The sequence below is a fragment of the Marmota monax genome, unplaced genomic scaffold (genome assembly GCF_021218885.2).
Source record: "Marmota monax isolate L192 unplaced genomic scaffold, Marmota_monax_Labrador192_F-V1.1 WCK01_AAM20220418_F8-fsc00114, whole genome shotgun sequence".
NCBI classification, from domain to species: Eukaryota; Metazoa; Chordata; class Mammalia; order Rodentia; family Sciuridae; genus Marmota; species Marmota monax.
In genome coordinates, this window is record NW_026694943.1 from 4132917 (window position 1) to 4152085 (window position 19169).

At 44.7% G+C, this 19169-nt stretch overlaps 1 protein-coding gene across 1 annotated transcript in view; it reads left to right on the plus strand.

Annotated features, from left to right (window-relative positions):
• Positions 1-19169, plus strand: part of Mthfd1l (methylenetetrahydrofolate dehydrogenase (NADP+ dependent) 1 like) — a 190308-nt gene that overhangs the window by 130077 nt on the left and 41062 nt on the right. Inside the window, exons 25-26 of the mRNA XM_046427403.2 lie at positions 738-845; positions 3177-3329. Coding sequence (XP_046283359.1) covers positions 738-845; positions 3177-3329 — 261 coding nt within the window. The remainder of the gene's footprint in view (positions 1-737; positions 846-3176; positions 3330-19169) is intronic.

A 19169-nucleotide genomic window follows, 5' to 3' on the forward strand; every position in this document is an offset into this window, starting at 1 on the left:
AACCAAAGCTGCTCTATCACTGAGCCATATCCTAAGCCCTTTTAATTTTTTGAGACAGGGTCTTGCAAAGTTGCTGAGGCTGGCCTTCAACTTGTGCCTCCCACATTGTTGGAATTACAGGTGTGTGCTTCTATGCCTAGCCAGAACCTCTTTAAAATGTGCGTTAACTATTGAGTTAAGAGACTCCTGATATATAAGACCATTAAAAAGCAGAGTATAAACTACATTTTCAAAACTCTCCAGTGGAAGAAAATGGTCAACTAGATAAGCACACAAAATTGGCTGAACATCTGAGGCTTCTTTTTTGCCAGTTGACTTCTGCCCTGAACATTCAGTGGTTTAAGAGTAATTGAAGGAGAAATAAATAAATAAGAGTGATTGAAGTGAAAAGAGAGTCTGTGCTGAATGCCACTGTTGCTGAGGAGGGACTCTCACAGGGAATTTTAAGCAAATATCAAAAACCTCACCACGCTTTCTCTTCCTTCTTCAACCAGATTAAAGTTAACAACTTTGGCCAGGCACTATGGCACGTTCCTGTGATCCCAGCAGCTCAGGAAACTGAAGCAGGAGAATCACACGTTCAAGGCCAGCCTTAGCCACTTAGAGAGATCCTATCTCAAAACAAAAGATGCAAGTGCTGGGATGCACCTCAGTAGTGGAGCACCCCTGGGTTCGATCCCCAGTGCCAATAAAAGGAAAGAGAAGTCTACAACTTTGTTGTGTCTGTGTCTCTCCAGCTTCCAATTGTGCAAAAGATAAGAACCATTGCCCGGGCCGTGTATGGAGCCAAGGATATCGAACTCTCTCCTGAGGCACAATCCAAAATAGATCGTTACACTCAACAGGTAAGAATTGTACTTGTAGGGGAAAAAAGAAATACACCTGGGGTTCTTGAAATACTCCCTTGGCTTGAAGACTGGAGGTGTCAGCCTCGCCAGCTGAACGAATCAGCCAAGGTTGAAGTACCGTCGTGGGGTAGAGCACTGGCTACCTCATGCTGAGGGCATATGTCCTCTGACATGTGCATCATTGACTTGAGACTCTAAATGTGTCTGTCGTGGGTGGTGTCACCTTTGTATGCGATACGTGGCCCGTAGTCCCCCTACTCTGCAGAAACATCCAACCAGTGCTCTGTTGAGTAGCTATGGAGTCTGATGTAGACGGTTCTAGTGCTTCCTCTTCACATGACCATGCTGCCCGGTGAAGCAAATAGGAGAGCAGTGTGTGAAGATGGGAACATTCGGGATTCCCTTCCATGTGAGTAGTTTGTTGGTCTATTGCCGGGATTGCTCACCAATTTCAAAGATCCATCATCATCTACCTCTGGAAAATGACAAAAGTAAATTTGCAAGTGACCGTAAAGGTGGCCGTAATCCAGAGCACGAGCCACTGTCTCATCCTCTGTGGATAGGCAAGAGCAGTCCACTGCACTGTAGGATGTTCCGCCATCATGACCAAAAGGACCATGTGCCTCGAATGGCCCCATCCAGGTTGGCATGACAAGATGGAAGTTAGAGTGCTTTACAAGCTTACTGGCCAAAGAGCTTCATTAAGAGTGACATCAAGCTGGGAGCCCTAGCGCACGCCTCTAATCCCAGCAGCTTGAGAGGCTGAAGCAGGAGGATGGCAAGTTCAAAGCCAGCCTCAGCAAAACCAAGGCACTAAGCTGCTCAGTGAGACCCTGTCTCTAAATAAAGTATAAAAAAGAGCTGGGGATATGGCTCAGTAGTTAAGCACATCTGGGTTCAATACCTGGTTCCAAAAAAAAAAAATGACATTAACCTTTTTTTTTTTTAATTCCCGAACTATTTGTAAACCATATTTGTTATTTTGTTAAATACCGCCCGTGCTGACCATGGTATTCTCCCAGGTTTGGTAGGATGTCAGCAACTCGTTTCTTTTGGAAGTTTCCATGTGTGCTCTTAACTTCTAAAAAATGATTCCCAAACACTGCTCTGCACATGGTGTTGTTCTGTGATGAAATTTCCATTTGTATGCAATGAACTTAGTAAAATAAGGTCCTTGTCATGAACTGTGAGCGTTTTATCCCCATGATTTTTTAATAATGTTACTTAGGACTATCATTTATTCTAATATTGAGTCTAATCTTTTTTTTTTAAGTTTTAAAATATCTTTTTTTTAAGGAACTAATATGGTAATGGTATGACATTTTTTAAAAAATATTTCCATTGGCAAATCTTTAAATGGGCGAATCTTTATCAGTTCATAGACATTATTTCAAAGTTTGATCTTCAAGGTCCAAAATTATGGGCACCATTTCTGAAGAGCAGTTGTGATATTTCCTCAGCAAAATTCTTTGTAGTATATGAATAGGGCTTTCAAAAAGAGAATTCCCCACCCGCTGCAACTGATAATACTCTGAAATGTTCCAAATAGTTTGGGGCCAAATCATAAGAACTCCTATGTGGGTTACCTCTGAGGATTGCATTCCTTTTATCTCTGTCTACCAAGGGAATATTCCTTAAAAGTTACGTGTCAAGTATGTGGTTGCAATTAATTAGCAAAGTCTCGAAGGAACACTGTGTGCCATTTAATCACAAGCAGGCTTTGGAGACACTGTCCTTTTTGTGAGACACCACACATGACTTCCTGCCCTTTCACCTTTGGAACTTGGGTCAGGCATGGGCTTTGGTCCTTAAAAATAAGAGCCTTAAAAAAGTGACCTCATCTTAGTTCCTATAATGTAATCGCAGATCAAATGGCCTTGATTCATAAACCAGCACAAAGGGTCCTTTGCTTCCTGACAGATTGAGACTGAGTGAAGGATGGGACTGAGAGACTCATTAGGGAGCCCCTCTCCAGATTACCTTTCTGGGTCCTGGATATTAATAGCCTTGGAAAGTGCTTTCTGCAGCTGCTGCTGCCCCTGCTGTGCCTAAAAATAGCCTGGCTTTCCCCCACACAGGAGCCTACTGCTACCTTCTCTTCAAGAAAATTTCCAAAATAAACAGTAGACCCCCAACCTACCAAATACTGGCACCTGGGATGAGCTCTCACCTTCAGCCTCTTGCTCCATGAACACGTAGGAACAGCAGCTCCTGGTGCGCTGGGGTCTGAGCCACTATTGCTATAGAGATTGTATAGAAGGCAAATTCAGCAAGTTCCAGGAGACCAACATTTATACAAATGAACATGTTTCCTTTCCTTTCTTACAGGGTTTTGGGAATTTGCCCATCTGCATGGCCAAGACCCACCTTTCTCTGTCTCACCAACCTGAAAAGAAAGGCGTGCCGAGGGATTTCATTCTACCTATCAGCGACGTCCGGGCCAGCATAGGCGCTGGGTTTATTTACCCTTTGGTGGGAACGGTGAGTCACAGTCTCCACAAACCCCGATGGATCAGTATTACCTCGAAGCCTAAAGTCCCTGTGCTCGGCCAGCTCTCTAGAAATGGTGTGTTAGGGAGTGATGGATAGTTTTTGCTACTTCTCTACCAAAACAAAAAAAGAAAGAGGGATGGGAGCGTAGCTCAGTGGTAGAGCACTTGCCCAGTTCAACCCATAGCACCACAAAAACAAACAAAAACCCTCCTCTGCTATTGTAGTTTGGGCTTTTCTTTTCTCAGAGCAGGTGTTCATGGTCCATAGAATCATAAAACTGGAACCAGGCCGGTGGCACACACCTGTAATCCCAGCAACTTGGGAGGCTAAGACAGGAGGATCACAAGTTCAAGGTCAGCTTCAGCAACTTAGCATAATCCTATCTCAGAATTTTTTTTTAAATTTTAAAAAGCTGGGAATGTAGCTCAGTGGTAAAATGGCTGAATGTTCAATCCCCAATACCATGCAAAAAGAATCATAAAACTGATTCTCCTGGGACAGGGAAGAGCAGACATGGAAGAATTCTGTCTGCTGTGTGACCGGTGGAATAGCCTAGAACAGTGCTTCTCAATCTTTTGCATCATGACACTCAAAATAATAAAGCAGAAGTGAAGAGGCTGCTCATGCTGGACTTGGACAACGTCAACCCAGACACTCCAAGAGCTGGGAGACCAGAGCCTCACCTCGGCCTCCCTCCTGGGCACATCACCTGAGCAGCTCTGGCTAAGAACATTAACAGGTCACCTGAGTTCTCATTTTTGACATAGTAATCTGCATTGCTCTAGTGTGATCAGTATGATATTTCAGGCTGTCGGTGGGGAGAAGACAGGAGATGAGCAGAGAAATAACAGCTTATCACAGCACTTAAAATCCACCATGGTGGGCTTCCCTCTAGCCACACAAGGCGGGCCCTCCCTTGGTTCCATCAGTGGCCTACATTTGACATCATCTCACATGCAATGCTCCTAGATGAGGCGGAAAACAAAAAACCATTCTAACTCATTATTGTTACCGTCGTCATTGTTACAGACTGACCTGAGCCCAGACAGAAATCATCCTAACAGGCTTTTTGCAATCAACCATAGGGCTCTGTTTTGCAGGAAATCAGTGGATGGTCAAAAAGTACAGAATTCTTCCCACACAAGAGGCACAGGGATTCTGAGAGGGGTGGGTACGAGCAGCAGAGGTTTGACCAGGACAGAGACATCTAGAGTGTGCTGTTCTGGTGTCTGGATGCCCTCAAAGCCAGGGGAAGCCAAGGCTCTACCCAGAGGAGGGGAAGAGAGAGGAGATGGCCAATGTCCATAAAGGGCTCAACCTCAGAGCTGGAGAAGCCGTGGGTTTCAACTCAAAGGCACAGAAGTACACAGTGTCCCTGCCTGAGATGGTGCAAGGCCCTGGCGTTGATGGGGCAGGAGGTGACGGGGAGGCTGAGAAGTGGGGTGGGCTGGCAGCATGGGACCCAGTTGGTAAGGATGTCAAACACCCACCTCAGGGGACTTGACCTTCATTCTGAGCACACTGGGGAGCTCTCAGAGGGTGGGGTTTTCTTAATTAGAAGAAGAACGTAGTCTGATTTGTAATTTTGGAAGATTGCACTGGCAGCGATGGGGAGAAAGTGTAGAGAAAGATCAAGACCCAGGGAGGCAAGTTAAGTCAGCTGGGGACCAAGGCAGTGAGGGTCGGAAGTGCAGTGCAGAGGTAGATGTGCAGAGTGGAGGTGAGGCTGAGGCGTGTTTTAAAGGCAGCTGTCTGCAGTGGGGACAGGGCAAAGGGACCGTTCCATTTTGGTGGCTCTGTATGGCAGTACCACCGGGCATGTACAGGATCCAGGAAGAAGGCAGTCTGACAGGGCCAGGGATGAGTCCAGCTTGGGCAGAGAGTTTGAAGGGTTAAAAGGAGATGTAAAATATGTGGCTCCATTAGAAATACAGACACCGCACTCTGAAGAAAGGAACAGGAAGGTGACCTTGTGGCTTTTTGTGGGGGTTTATAATGCAAGGAACCAAACTCGGGGCCTTGTGCAAGTGAGGCAAGCACTTCACCACTGACCTACACCCCAGCCCGACCTTGTAAGTTTTAGAAACACAGAGGACAGTGTCCTTAGGTAAGGGAAGGAGCAAGGCTAGTGGGAGTGCAAGAAGGACAGGCTAAAGGAAGGAGTCCTGGAAAACACCAACCCTGGAGCAGGCCGAGTAGCAGGAAGTTTGCAGGGAGTGGGAAGGACGCAGAGACATCCCCAGAAAGTTCAGGGGCACCAGAGCCAGGCACCTGAGTTTGCAGATGGAGGGAAGGATAGCAACAGGGTCACTGAAGGGAGAAAGCTGTGAATAAAGTCAGGACTGGATGACATTTGAGGTGTACAGTCAGGTCAGCGATTGCTAGGATTGGGGTATTGGGGAAAGGGGATTAATTACAAAGGCTTATGAATGAGCATTTGGGGATGATAAAAATTCCCCGATTTTAATTGTGATGGTGGTAGTTCTATGACTGTGCATTTGGCCAAACTCGACCGACAGACACACCTAAAAAGGGTGAATTTTATTGTAAATAAGTAGATCTTTATTAATAAAATCAGGCCTGGTACAGGGGCTTGCACATGCAGTCCCATCTACCCAGGAGAACGAAGCAGGAGAATCTCTGAAGGGGTTCAAGGCCAGCTTGGGCAACACAGTGAGGCCCCATCTCAAAAAAAAAAAAAAATGAATATTGAGAAAAGCCTGCTTTTTTGTTTGTTTTGTTGTTTGGGTTTAGTGAATTAATTTTTTCATTCTAATTAGTTATACATGACCGTAGGATGCATTTTGACACATTGTATGCAAATGTAGCACAACTTCTCATTCCTCTGGCTATACATGGTGCAGTCACTCCAATAGTGTAATCAGACATGTATATAGGGTAATAATGTCTGTCTCCTTCTACCATCCCTCCCATCCCCACAGCCTCACCCCTCCCTTCCCCTCACTCCTCTCTATACAAACCCAACTTCCTTCATTCTTCCTTATCCCCCCACCTCACTATGGATTATCATCCACTTATCAGAGAAAACATCCAACTTTTGATTTGGGGGATTGGCTTATTTCAGTTAGCATGATGTTCTCTAGTTTCATCCATTCACCTGCAAATGCCATGATTTATTGAGAAGATCCTGCTTTTTATGCCTTTGAGTGGCCATGGTGATGGCTTGCCACTCCTGGGCTTCAGTTGGTGCAGGCCTTTGCTCAGGACTAGGAGGACAATCTGCAGAACAGGCCCAGAGGGTCTGGACCAGTAGGAAAGACAAGGGTGCCCAAAGAGAGAAGGACACGGGGACATCCTCCAAGCGAAAGTTAGCCTGATTCACAATCTGTCCTGACTCACCATGTGAGATTCAGAATCCCACAGTAGTTCACCTAGTGAGTTCATTCATTCAGCCAGTGTGCAGAAGGCCCTGCGCTCAGGGAGCCCCCAACATAAAGATGCTGTCTCTGCTTCAGGCAGCTCACAGCTGATAGAGGGGGCAGAAGTGAAATCCCAAGCACATGGTCTGCCTAAAAGATTGTGAATTTGATTGATACCTTATTTGCTTCCTGAGCACTTAATAATCATTAAATAAAAATCAAAATGTAATATAAAATCTTGGGAGCCACTAAACAAACATATGAATCTCTTTGTGCCCCTCTTGACACCAGCATATCCATTGCCAGGTAAAGACCTCAGCTGTTCTAGGAAATGAGAATTCTATCAACCATGGCTCTTGCCTGCACACCAGGACGGCTGCCTGCTCCTGATGTCACTCTCTGACTTATGACTAGTTAGAAAATGAATGTGTGGAATGGCCCTGGAGGAGCCCTCTGTGCCATTATCACACGTCACAGTGCCCCGGCGTTCCTCTTGTGGCCACACACAGGGACACGGTGAGCATCAGTGCACTGTGGTGAAATCCTCTTGAAACAATCAGTGTAAAGAGAAGGAAGGAAGCGGGGCCTGACCCAGTGGTTCCTGGAAGTCAGGAAACCGGCACTGGGAGGCGGTGGCTGAGAGGGCTACTTTCTATGACAGAGCAGGAAGCTGTGTGGGGACGGGGAGACGCACGAGTGGAGGCCAGGATCTCCTAATAAGGACCGGTATTTACTTTTCTTCAGCCCCACTCTGGGCCCTGCTGCTGGCTGCCAAAATGCCTCTGCTCTTCATCACCCATGTGAGAGACGGGATAGTAATTTCCTGCTGAGATGACCAAGGGGAAGAGGAATGGGGACATTGGGGGGACTGGCTTCTTCAGGTGGGAAAATTCGAGCAGAGTGAATCACTATTACACTTAATCATTTCAACATGTGCTGAGTAGAGCGCCCTTGTGATGCATATCTGTCTACCCACTCCAGAAGGAAAGTCCCCACGGGGACCTGAAACCCAGAAAGGCTCTCCGTTCTTCTCTGATGTTCACCCATTCATTCTTTTCCTCAGCAAGTCGTTGTCAGGTACCTCAGGCAGGCAAGGCCATAAAACCCTGTAGGTCTATAAGGGAAGAATCCCAACATAGGCAAGTCCTTCCTTGAAGGAGAAACGTCTTCAGAGTGGCTGGTGTGGGGAGATCACATGCAGAAGTACTGGAGGGCCCAACTTTACCCTCCAGGTTCAACTTGCTAAATGTTTACTTTCACTTTCCATCTTTACTTACAGGTCACGTGTTTTTCTACCTTGAACTATTGCTTGATGTTCTGTATAACCAAACAGTTAGTTACTGCTTTAGTTGGCCTTGGTCAACACAATCTAACACTGATGGTAACCTACATGAACCAGTAGTTACCATCAGCAGCTTCATGAATCCATTTCCCTTCCCAGGGCTTCTGCATGGAAACTGGAAGTTTCCTGGACTCCTCAGCTCAGGGGTATCTGAGGCCTTGGCTACCATTCTCACATCCTTCTAGTGTTTTCTATATTTGCTTTAAGGTCGCTGAGTTTTCCTTCCTAAAACATCTTTCTTCATTCCTAGTAAGCTTCTCATGTCCTCTTGCCTCTTTTGTGTAATATTTTTCTGGTATATTTTTTCCAGCTTATTACTGAAAACTACAAAATAGCACCAGATTCTTGACCAGCACAATACCGCTTAGAATATCCTTTTATAACCAATAGTTGACCAGAGATGGATCTTAGGAGGAGGGAGGAAAGAACACATCATTTTTTAAGGTTCTCTAGTCTTCTATTCTACAAATTACCCTACTATGGTATGTTTCCAAAATCCTCTCAAAGCTGATGGTTTATAGAGCTCCATAAACCTAATAGTTTATAAAACTTCTCAAAAAACAATCTCATGCCAAAAATATGTAGTAGGTGGTCTTGGTTTTCTGGCTACACTGTTTTGATATGGTCTTTAAGTTTTCATACTTTACAAAGCCTGTTTCATCATCTGACATAAATTTCATGACCTAAAACCACTCACAGGGAAGCAAAGTATATGGAGTGATGTTATGGGAAAGTAAATTACATTCCATGCAGGAAAAGACCAGGGAGATGACATCAAAACCTTAGCGTGGGACAGTGATACGATGAGCAGCTTTTCTTCCTCTTTGCTTTTCTGTATAGTCCACATCACCACGTTGGGCAGCTATCAGAGAGTACAGTCAGTGGGGAGACGATAAACTCCAAGTTCTCGGGGGAAGTATACTACTGGAGCCAAACAGTTGCGAGGGACTCAGAACACATGCATGTACAGATCAGGCCCTTCTGTCACCTGTCCATCCTGTCACCTGCCCATCCCTGCTGTCGTACTGTGTTTCCATGACTGAAGAGTTGGGGCCAAAGAAAAGACAAAGAGCTAGAATGCACCTATGAGAACTGTACTCCTGCTCCTGGTTCTTCTTGCTCTGTCTCATGTTTGTTCAACCCAAATTCTGCAAAGGAAGTTCAGGATTTTTTTCTCCATGTGAATGGGTCCCAGGATGCTGCTTATGTACTGTTTTAGGGTGGAGAGAGGATGAGGGAACCACTTCTTCTCACCAGGCATTCTTTAAACAATGACTCATTTCAAGACAGTTGGCAAAAAGAGGTATCTGGCCAAGTTCGAATTCTTAGCCATTTATCCGTTTGAACTTAGTTTTCAGTGTGACTGTTTTACTTCATGTTGTGGCAAAGAGTGAAGCCCTGGAAGAACTTAGGGCATAAACTTTTTTTTATTGACCAAGATGGGACATAAAGTTATGCTATAATGGGTGCTTAGGATAGCAATCTGGGTCTCGGGTTAACAATCTCACAATTAGCATTTTTATGGCAGTTGGTGCCACACAGGGCAGAGGTCAGGGTGTGTAACTGCAGAGAGACAGACTGCTTCTTTCTCACAGACAGGTGAGCAAAGAAATGCAGGAGGCCGGGAGGCGGGAGGCGGGGAGCAGTGATAGGGCTCTGGGGCCTGGGGGCCTGGGCTGCTCTGCTTATCTCTGTGCAGTTCCTTCCTTCCCTCTGTCCCCCCGCAGTGCCTTCCCTTTGGCCCCCTGCCCTTTCTGAGGCACAGGGTGACAAGAAGGCACTGCATGCTGACACACACATTTTTTTCTCCTCCTGTTGGGATTGGCCCAGGCCAGATCCAACAAAATGTGGAAGTCTGTCCAGGGACAGGGGACTAAAGATCAGCAGCAAAACAAGCAGTTTATGCAACTGGCGTGACCTTTGTCTTCACCCTGGTGACCTCACCAGGCCACATCTCTACCCAGGTGCACCCCTGACGTCATCACCTGGCTGGACTCCGGAAAGCAGGAAACTGCTGGAATGTGTTTGGGGAATTAGTGATGTCATCCCCGGCCAGTGCTGGAAGTGCTGGGTGGAGAGTTACTGGACTCTCCACCAAGGCACTGGGGGCCTTGGCACCCCGCAGAGTCACTGCCACTTGTCTCCCCTCCCCCCCACCCTGTTCAGCCAAGCTTACTTTGTTTTGCCCCACTCCCTCTGCTGTGGAAGCATGTACTGAATGTTGAGTTGCCCGCTGGGCCTGATTCAGGTCAGTGATGAAGCTCTTTGCAACTCTGTGGGGTACCTTCCCCCCCTCTCCTTTAGAATCCGTGGCTGTACACTTGCTCCACTGGGTTAGACATGAAGGCGAATTCATTCAGACCTTTGTAGGTTTATAAATCAAACGCGTGACTCCTCACGTTTTGCAGAGATTTATGGCTGGTTACATAGTGAGAAAATTAAACAGTGACTCTCGGAGCGAAGCTTTAAGTGAGATGTATAATCTGTAACACAGCAAAGGGCCCACCACGGGAGACCTTGCAGAACTCATTAGCCTGGAATGCCACTCAGGAGCTCGGCACCTGCACATTGTCAACAAAATCACCTAGACCCCGTCTCCCCCTCAATTTCCACTTCTCCTGCCTTCCCACTCCCAGCCCCATAAGTAAAGAAAGAAACTTATAGCTTATTTTGCACAAGTCTCTGCAAAGGACCATCCTGTCTCCAGGGCTCCTTGGCCCTGATTTGGCCTGACATCTGCAGTCTCTCTGATGAGTTTAAAATGAAGCACATTCAGCCCTGCTTCACTGCACGGTGTCCCAGTGTCCTCTAACCCCATCACTGAATGCCTGCCTGTTTCCTCTTCACTCCTGGGCCTGAGTCCCCCTTCCACACAGTCCTTCCTTATCTCTGCATCAGAACTTCCTGCTTTCTCCCAAACACGGCCCAGGCACCCACTGTGTCCCTGCATTAGATCTCCTGGCTGCTTTGCAACCACGCCTTCCGCGAGGGAAAGTCAAGAGAGGAGTCTTCCTGTCTTCATTATGCATGTTCAGGGGAGAGGAAGGTGACCAGCATGGTTCTCAGTTTCCAGAAATTATTTATCACATTGACAAGAGTAAAAAGCTTTGTGACTCATGGAAATGATATTTTCCTCTCTGGCACAGAAGGTCATCTAGGTCTTATCCATTTGTTTAGAGGATCTGTTCTCCCGGATTTGATGTGCAAATTTATTTTTAGCATAAGTATAAAATTACTCTCAATGAAATCAGCCTCAGCCAGGAAAATATATTGAGTATTAGTGTTGTCAGGTATTCCTACTATTGCACTGAATTTTTAATCCATTCCCATTAATTCCCATATGTAGGTTCTTTTTTTTACTTTCTGCATATGTAGAAACAGGGTGCTTGCAGTGCCTTCCGGTCTAGTGCTGCAATCAGCATATTGATCTGTTGTTTTTTTCTAGGGCTTGATACAATACTCATTTCTCTTCCACTTTCATCTATAGCCTACTTGTTTTCTTTTCCCCATTTTTGGTTTGGAGTCTTAGTATAATAATGACAACTAAAATAAATCTTGGTTCAGGACCTGAGAGGCACGCATAAATAATATGATGCTCACAGAGCTTCTTTCTATTCTGTGCCCCCTCGTTACTTTCATTATACTTTGCTAAGAGGCACGTAATCCAAAGCAGCACAGAATTAATATAAACCCAAATACCAGTTTTGCAAATTAAGGAACCAGATCATCCTTGGAGTCAGTCAGGGTTAAGTGGGAGGGATGAAAAAGGAAAGCTAAACTTTTAAGAAAAACCACATCCTTTAAAACTGGAAGTGTGACTTATAAAGACATATAATTGATAATTTCTGGAACTGTTAGCAGTTTATGTATATGTGTGTGTGTGTGTATAAATTTACCACAAATATTTTCATTTAATATGATATGCATGAGTGGACAATTTAATTATACATATGTGTGTATATATGTAAATTATATGTGTACATGTTTACATATATATTTATTTTATATGTATATAATATATTTATGTATATATTATATATGCATAAATATATAATATCGTATATTTATATATTACGTGTGATATATGTAATATATAATATGTGTATATTATATATGTGAATATTATGTTTACCCATTCATATCATCTTAAATGAAAATATTTGTGGTTACATGATTTGGGGATTATTGGTTATCATGTATCCTTTTCTTGGGAGTATCAATGAAAATCCAAAATATTTAATTAGTTCTGGCTATACTTACTGATATAAAATCAGAGAACCAATGTAAAATAGGTATGGGGTAATAATTTATGTTTTAAATGATCAATGACAGAATTTTATCAAGTTCCTGGGAGATCCAGAATAAAAATTCACTATCTCCTTGCCAACCCCCCATAAGAATTTGCTAGGTGCTTCCTAGGCATTTTTAATAAAGGTACCACAATCTGCTAAGGAAGAAGCTGGCAGCTGACAACGTAAGGAGCTGAATCCATCGTGGATATCGGTCTCCCTTTGAGATCCCCTCAACATGAGGAATCAGTTGTGGAGCGCATGGGACCATGTGTACCAAATTTGTTGGCTTCCTCAATTCATCGTCCACTTCCCAAACTTCTCTGTGTTTCTCCTGGATACAGAGTTACCAGGACTGGAGATGGGCGAGGTGCCCCTCCATGACCCCCAGAATGTGCTTCCCACCTCCAGACACTCCCTTCTCTTTCAAGGACACCTCTGCATCTTTCCCCACAGATCCCCAGCTGAGGCACAGTGTACTTTCGTCCTTTGAGCATCCTTAGCCTTGCCAGGTCACCTTGCCCAGGATCTCCTATTTGTCCAGACCCCTCCAGAATAGGAAACCTGTCTCCAGTTCTCTCTACCTTCCTACAGTGGGAAGCCCAGTGCAGAACATTCGTTAGCACTGGCATCCTGCCAACTCCAGCCAGCGATGGAATCTTGGAAGTTCACTGCCAGTGTAAACTCCCTGGTATTACAGTTCCAGACTCAAAACCAGTCTAGAAATGCATTTTAGGAGATTTTTAGGAGAAACTCAAGGACTCACAAATCTTTCTTTTTTTCTAGCCTTTGGAATTGGTACTTTTTTTTTTTTTCCTAACCAGTTACTGACCAACAAGACGATAAAACCAGGTCCAGATACATTAATTTATTAATGTCCTTAAATAAGGACCCACAGATCAACTGTCCCCTATAAAGGAAACAACAAACTATCAATCTGTACCATCACACTCCACACAAAACACTTCTGTGATCAGCTATAAGAAAACTCATAATCAAGCCAGGTACATGGTGCACATCTGAAATCCCAGTGGCTTGGGAGGCTGAGGCAGGAGGATTGCAAGTTCAAGGCTAGCCTCAGCAACTTAGCAAGGACGTAAGCAACTTAGACTATGTCTCAAAATTAAAAATTACAGTGGCTGGAGATGTAGCTCGGTGGTAGAGCACCCTTGGGTTCAATCCCTAGTACCAAAAAGAAAAGAAAAAGAAGGTGAAGAAAGAAAAGAAAATTCGTAATCAAGCATTCCCCAGTGGACATCAACTGAGTATCCTATAAGTCAATTAATTCTGACACCATCTACCTGTAGATGATGTTGGATTCTGTAGGTTGAGAGCTCAGTCCCACAGGACTGCCCCTGCTCCAGACACTAATGGCAAGTCTGGGCTACCCATACTCTGCCAGACTGACTGAAAGCTGGGGTTCCTGCTACCCACCTTGGCTTCAACTCATTTGCTAGGACAACCCCCAGAGCACAGGGAAGCACAAAACTGGTTTACCCTAAAAATTACTGTAAAAGATAACAGATAAACCGCCCAGTGAAGAGGTGCACAGGGTGAGGTCTGGACGGGTCCTGAGTGTGGGAGGCAGCTCTACCCTGTGGAGTTGGGTGTACCACCCTCCTAGCTTGCAGGTGGCTCGCCAACCTAAGAGCTGTCAACTCTTGTTCTAGAGTTTTCCTAGACTTTAATCTCCAGCCTCAATCCACTCCATTCTTAGAGGCTGGTGGGTGAAACTGAGGGCTCCAGCCTGTCTCCTTTTGGGGGTGCAATGGGGTACTGAACCCAGGCCTTGTGCATGCTATGCAAATGCTCTGCCCCTGAGCTACACCCAGCTCCCAACTGTCTCATCTTCTCAGTGTTACTGAACCAGATGGTCTGCCCACCACCCAGAAGGATGGTCCCGAACATGAAGAGTTTTGCAAATAAAAGAATAATTCGCCCATAGCCACACATAAGGAGACAAAAGGCCCTGCACTCAAGTCCACCTCCCCAGGGACAGGGTTAAGGATGTTTCAGGGATAAAAATAGGTTGGTCTGATGTGTAGGGAAGGTGAAGTCATCAGTGGTCTGCACATGCTAGCTTCATGGCTCTTCATAGGACCCACGCTCGGAAAAGGATTCGTTCGCATGACCTGAGGTGGAGTTGGGGGCCCTCTAGTTCATACGTTTGCCCACCAGATTCTTTGCAGGTCCAGTGGGGGTGATGGGGTTCAATAAGTTTGAACTAAAGGAGGCTTCTTCAAAAGTCTTTTGAAAGAAGCTTAAACCAGTCATTGGCGAGGGAACCATACACGAGAGTGTTATCCATGGTAAATTAGTAGGTTTTCCTTGACCCGTTTTCAGAAGAAAGGGTGTGTTCTTTGATTTTTAAAATTTAGCTAGGGAAGGAGGATGACTCAAGTTTCTTAAAAGAGGAAAAATGTTATTTTCATAAGGAGACTTGGTTATGTGAACGTCACTGCTGGCTAGGGGTCCCAACCTGGTCATCTCGTTAGCATAAATTCAAGTATGATCCAAAGAGCTCATTATGAATGATAGAAGATGTGCCTATCACTCTGAAATCCCGAGGGTGTTAGGGGCCCTGTGAATGGAAGTGAGAACAAAGACAAAATATATAGTAGACCCTCTGCACCCATGGGTTCAACCAATCAATCATGGTCAAAAATACTCAGAAAAAAAAAAAAGTGTCTCCACTGAACATGTACAGACTATTTTTTTTCTTGTTATGAAGAATACACTATAACAACTTTTTTTTTTTTTTCATTTTTGGTTCTGTGGATCAAACCTAGGTCCTCACACATACTAGGCAAGTGCTCTACCACTGACCTACATCCGCAGCACCAGTATAACAACTGCTTATACAGCATGTACATTATGTTAGGTATTAAAAGTAATCTAGAGATGATCAGAGTGTAAGGGGGGGGGGGGGTTGTACATGTTATATGCAGATGTTATACTACCTTTTATAAGGGACTTGAGCATCTCTGGGTTTTGGTATATTTGAGTAGGGGTTGGGGTGAAGGTCCTGGAACCAGTTCCCTGCAAATACCAGGGCTGCTTGCTTGTCATATTATACCACTCCCAGCAAATCGATTGCTCAGCAGTCCAGCCCTTGGTGTGGAAACTGATGTCCACATTTTGTACTGACATATTAGGGTCCTTACTTCAAGATTCACCATCATCGTCATCGTAGTCATCACCATTCTTACCAAAGCCCAGACATCCTTCCAAATGCTTCATAGAGATGAGCTCATTACTCACGCCAGCCCTGTGAGCACAGTAGGCAAAAAGCGACAAAGGAGAATTCTCATATTCTGTACATATTAAAGCTTATGGGCTGGGGTTGTGGCTCAGTGCTAGAGCACTCGCCTAGCAAGTGCGAGGCCTTGGGTTCAATCCTCAGCACCACATAAAAATAAATAAATAAAGGTATTCTGTCCAACTACAACTAAAAAATAAATTAAAAAAAAAAAAAGCTTAGGAGCCAGGCACAGTGATATACACTTGTAATCCAGCAACTTAGCAAGACCCTGTGTCCAAAAGTAAAAAGAACTTGTGTTGTAGCTCAGTGGTAAAGCACCCCAAGGCTCAATTCCCAGCACAAAAAAAAAAAAAGAAAAAAACAATTTCCCCCAAGAATAATACTTTCTTTTCAGTGGCAAATCAGTCAGTGTGTGTTCATGGTGTTGTGTGTGTGTGTGTGCTGAGCAGTAAGAAGTATAACCAAGCATGAAGCCTGGTGCTGCCCTCAGGAGGCAGCAGGATGTTGGGTAGAAAAGACCAAAACACCTGAAAAATTAAAGCAAATACAGTTGGAGCTGTTTGTTTGCCAGAAGAAAGGCGTCAGTGAGAGATGCATTAGGTGTTCAAAGGTGACAGAGACCACAGAGTGAGGCAGGCTGGGAAGGTTGGTTGTAGAGGTTAGGAGATTAGACAGAGTACTGGAGATTCTGTGGGCAGAGGACCACTCTGGCAGCGACCTCCTGGAAGGGGAAGGGACTGAGGCTGAGAGACCTTGAGAGGCAGGTGCTATGACCTGGGTATGGTAATGAGTCCCAACAGAGCAACAGTACAGGTGGAGAGGAAGATGTCTGCAGCCAGGAGACTCAGTGACGTGGAAGCACTGGAGCTGACAAGTGGCAGAATGTGAGGAAAGAGCCCAAGGGACTCCTGAGGATCTGGAAGATGGCACAGAACACAGTCAGCCAACTGGCCTTGTGCGCCATGTTGGTTGAGGTGCGTGTTTGACATCCAAGTCCAAGTGGTCCATCAGACAGTTAGAAACTTGTGTCTAGAGTCTAGGAGAGAGGCTCTGGCTGAACTTTGGGAGTCTTTTTTACATTGCAATGATATACAGCCTCTGAATGTCTAACAGACGCTGAGGTTACTGAGCCTGAAAGACCTAATCCCTGCCCTGTAGGCTTAGTTCTGGGGAAAGCCAACAAACTGATACATCCACACAAAGTGTTCCAGGTTCCAGGATGCAAAGGGACACAGGAAAGAGAGCCACTTCTCCAGAGCTGAGAACCTTCCCTGAAGTGCCTCCAGATGTTCTAAAAGGGAGCATCACTTACAGAGGTGAGCAAGGATAATGTACTCTCAGCAGAGCTATGAGTAGGACTATGACCACAAGCTGCCTGAGAGGCAGTAGCTGGGAATGAGTTTGACCCTGAAGACAGTGGGTGAGCCACCAGAAGCCCTAACCCACCGGAATGATGGGATCAGACCATAGCACAGCTGCAGGGGCAGTGTTGACGGCAATCTGTATGAGCTATTCCCAACCTGGGGGAACACCTGGGGTGGGGCACTCAGATACTGTGTCAATATCTATCTGGACATTAAGGGCTACTCTTTGTAACAGTCAAAAGCCTTTAAACTTGTTTCAAACTATATTCTGCAAGCAAATAGAGTTGTACAGCAAATAAATTAGGAAATCTCTTCTGGTTTGAAATTTCATATATTATTTGTCTCACTTCTACAAATACTTCTGATGCAATATAATCCTCCACTTTTGACTTGTTTTCTATTGTATCAGAGTCATTATAAGGCCATCAGGACAGTAACCTAGGTTTCAGTCATCTTTTTCTCTTGTCTTATGGTATGGTTGATGCTACTTCCAAATGGCAAAGAGTTTGTCATCAAAGCTATAATAAAGTCACAGTTAGAGGTGAAAAGTTCTCTTTAATACCCTTGCATCTAAGAGAAGTGTAAATCTTTACTGCAATGCTCATATTAAGAAAGACAGGCTTTTTGTTTGTTTGTTTTAGCTAGATGTGGTGGCGCACACCTATTGACCCAGTAACTCTGGAGACTCAGATAGGAGGATCAAAAGTTCAAGTCCAGGCCATGCCAGGTGTGGTGGTGCATGCTTATAATCCTAGCTCAGGGGGCTGAGTCAGGAGGATCGCAGGTTTGAAACTAGACTCAGCAACTTAGCAAAGCTATAAGCAACCTAGTGAGACCCTGTCTCAAAATAAAAAATAAAAAGGGTGGGGATGTGACTTAGTGGTTAAAACCCCCCTGGATTCAATCCCTTATACACCCCCCCCCCCAAAAAAAAAGAAAGAAAGTTCAAGACTAGTCTCAGCTATTTAGTGAGACCTTGTCTCAAAATAAAAAAAAATAAAATAAAAAGGGCTGGGAGTACACCTCAGTGGTAGAATACCCCTGGATTCAATCCCCAGTACCACAAAAAAGAAAGAGAGGTGGAGAGAAAGGTTGCAGGCTAGTATGTTTTGCCTCCTACAAGAGCTCATTACCAAAAACTCAACCCTCCAAGTAGAGGGCAGTCAGTGGAGCTCCTAGGTTGGTGAGGTAGTCTGTGTTCCCTCCTAGGTTAATATATAGAGAATTTAGCAAACTATTCACTTATAATCCTTTATGCCACTTAAAAATAACTCAATTAAAATGACTTTCATGTGGATGAAAAAGCTACAGAGGTAGCTGTCAGCTCTTCATCATTTATGATCATCACACCTGATGTTTTTCCCACAGTTGTTTTGATAGCTGGAGGTGGTGGTTGTAATATTGCTAAGTTTGTCATGAAGAGTGGAATGTACTCCTTTTTGGTGGAGGAAAATCTTTCTCAGGGACAGAGGAAAGAGACACCATACCTCCCAACAAAGGGAACCAACAGGAGAGCCATTGGCTTCTTTGAAGTACTTGAGTTTTCATATGAAACGTGCGGGGGCGCCTTTCATTTTTTTGAAGTATTTCAGAACAAAACAAAAGTAAATTTTTTTTTTTCCTACAAGCACATCACTCAAAAAAGAACAGAAGGTTTCATGAAGAATAAATAATTAAGCTGACGAACTAGAACTACAGACAGAATCCTCCTTTATTTGGACAGTGAACAGTTAATGGTACATGGAAACCGTGTTGAGGAATCTCTGCGGCACTAAAAAAAACACACGCCCATAAATCCTTCCCAGCATTTCTTGTGATCACAGATCCAAGCTGAGGACAGTGATGGAGTGCTCCAGTTCATCTCAAGTGCACGAGCCTCCACGGCCTGCTCTGCCGCCCCAGCCTCCCGCTGCCTGTCGGCAGCAGGCAGGCCCCGCGCCCTGCACCATTGATCTAGAAAAGAACCGCAGCAGGCAGTGAGTCCGCACAGCGCCTCCTTGTAATTTTCTTTCTTATTATTTCCTGTGCCTTTTTTTTTTCTTTCCTGTATCTTTTTTATTGAGCCCATGAACAGACATTTTTCTGGCCCAAAAATAATTAGCACTTTTCCATTAAATATAATGTGTATCCTTAAAAATACAAATTGCAAGGAAAGTTGAAGATAGTAATGGCTACTTAGTTTCAGACCAGA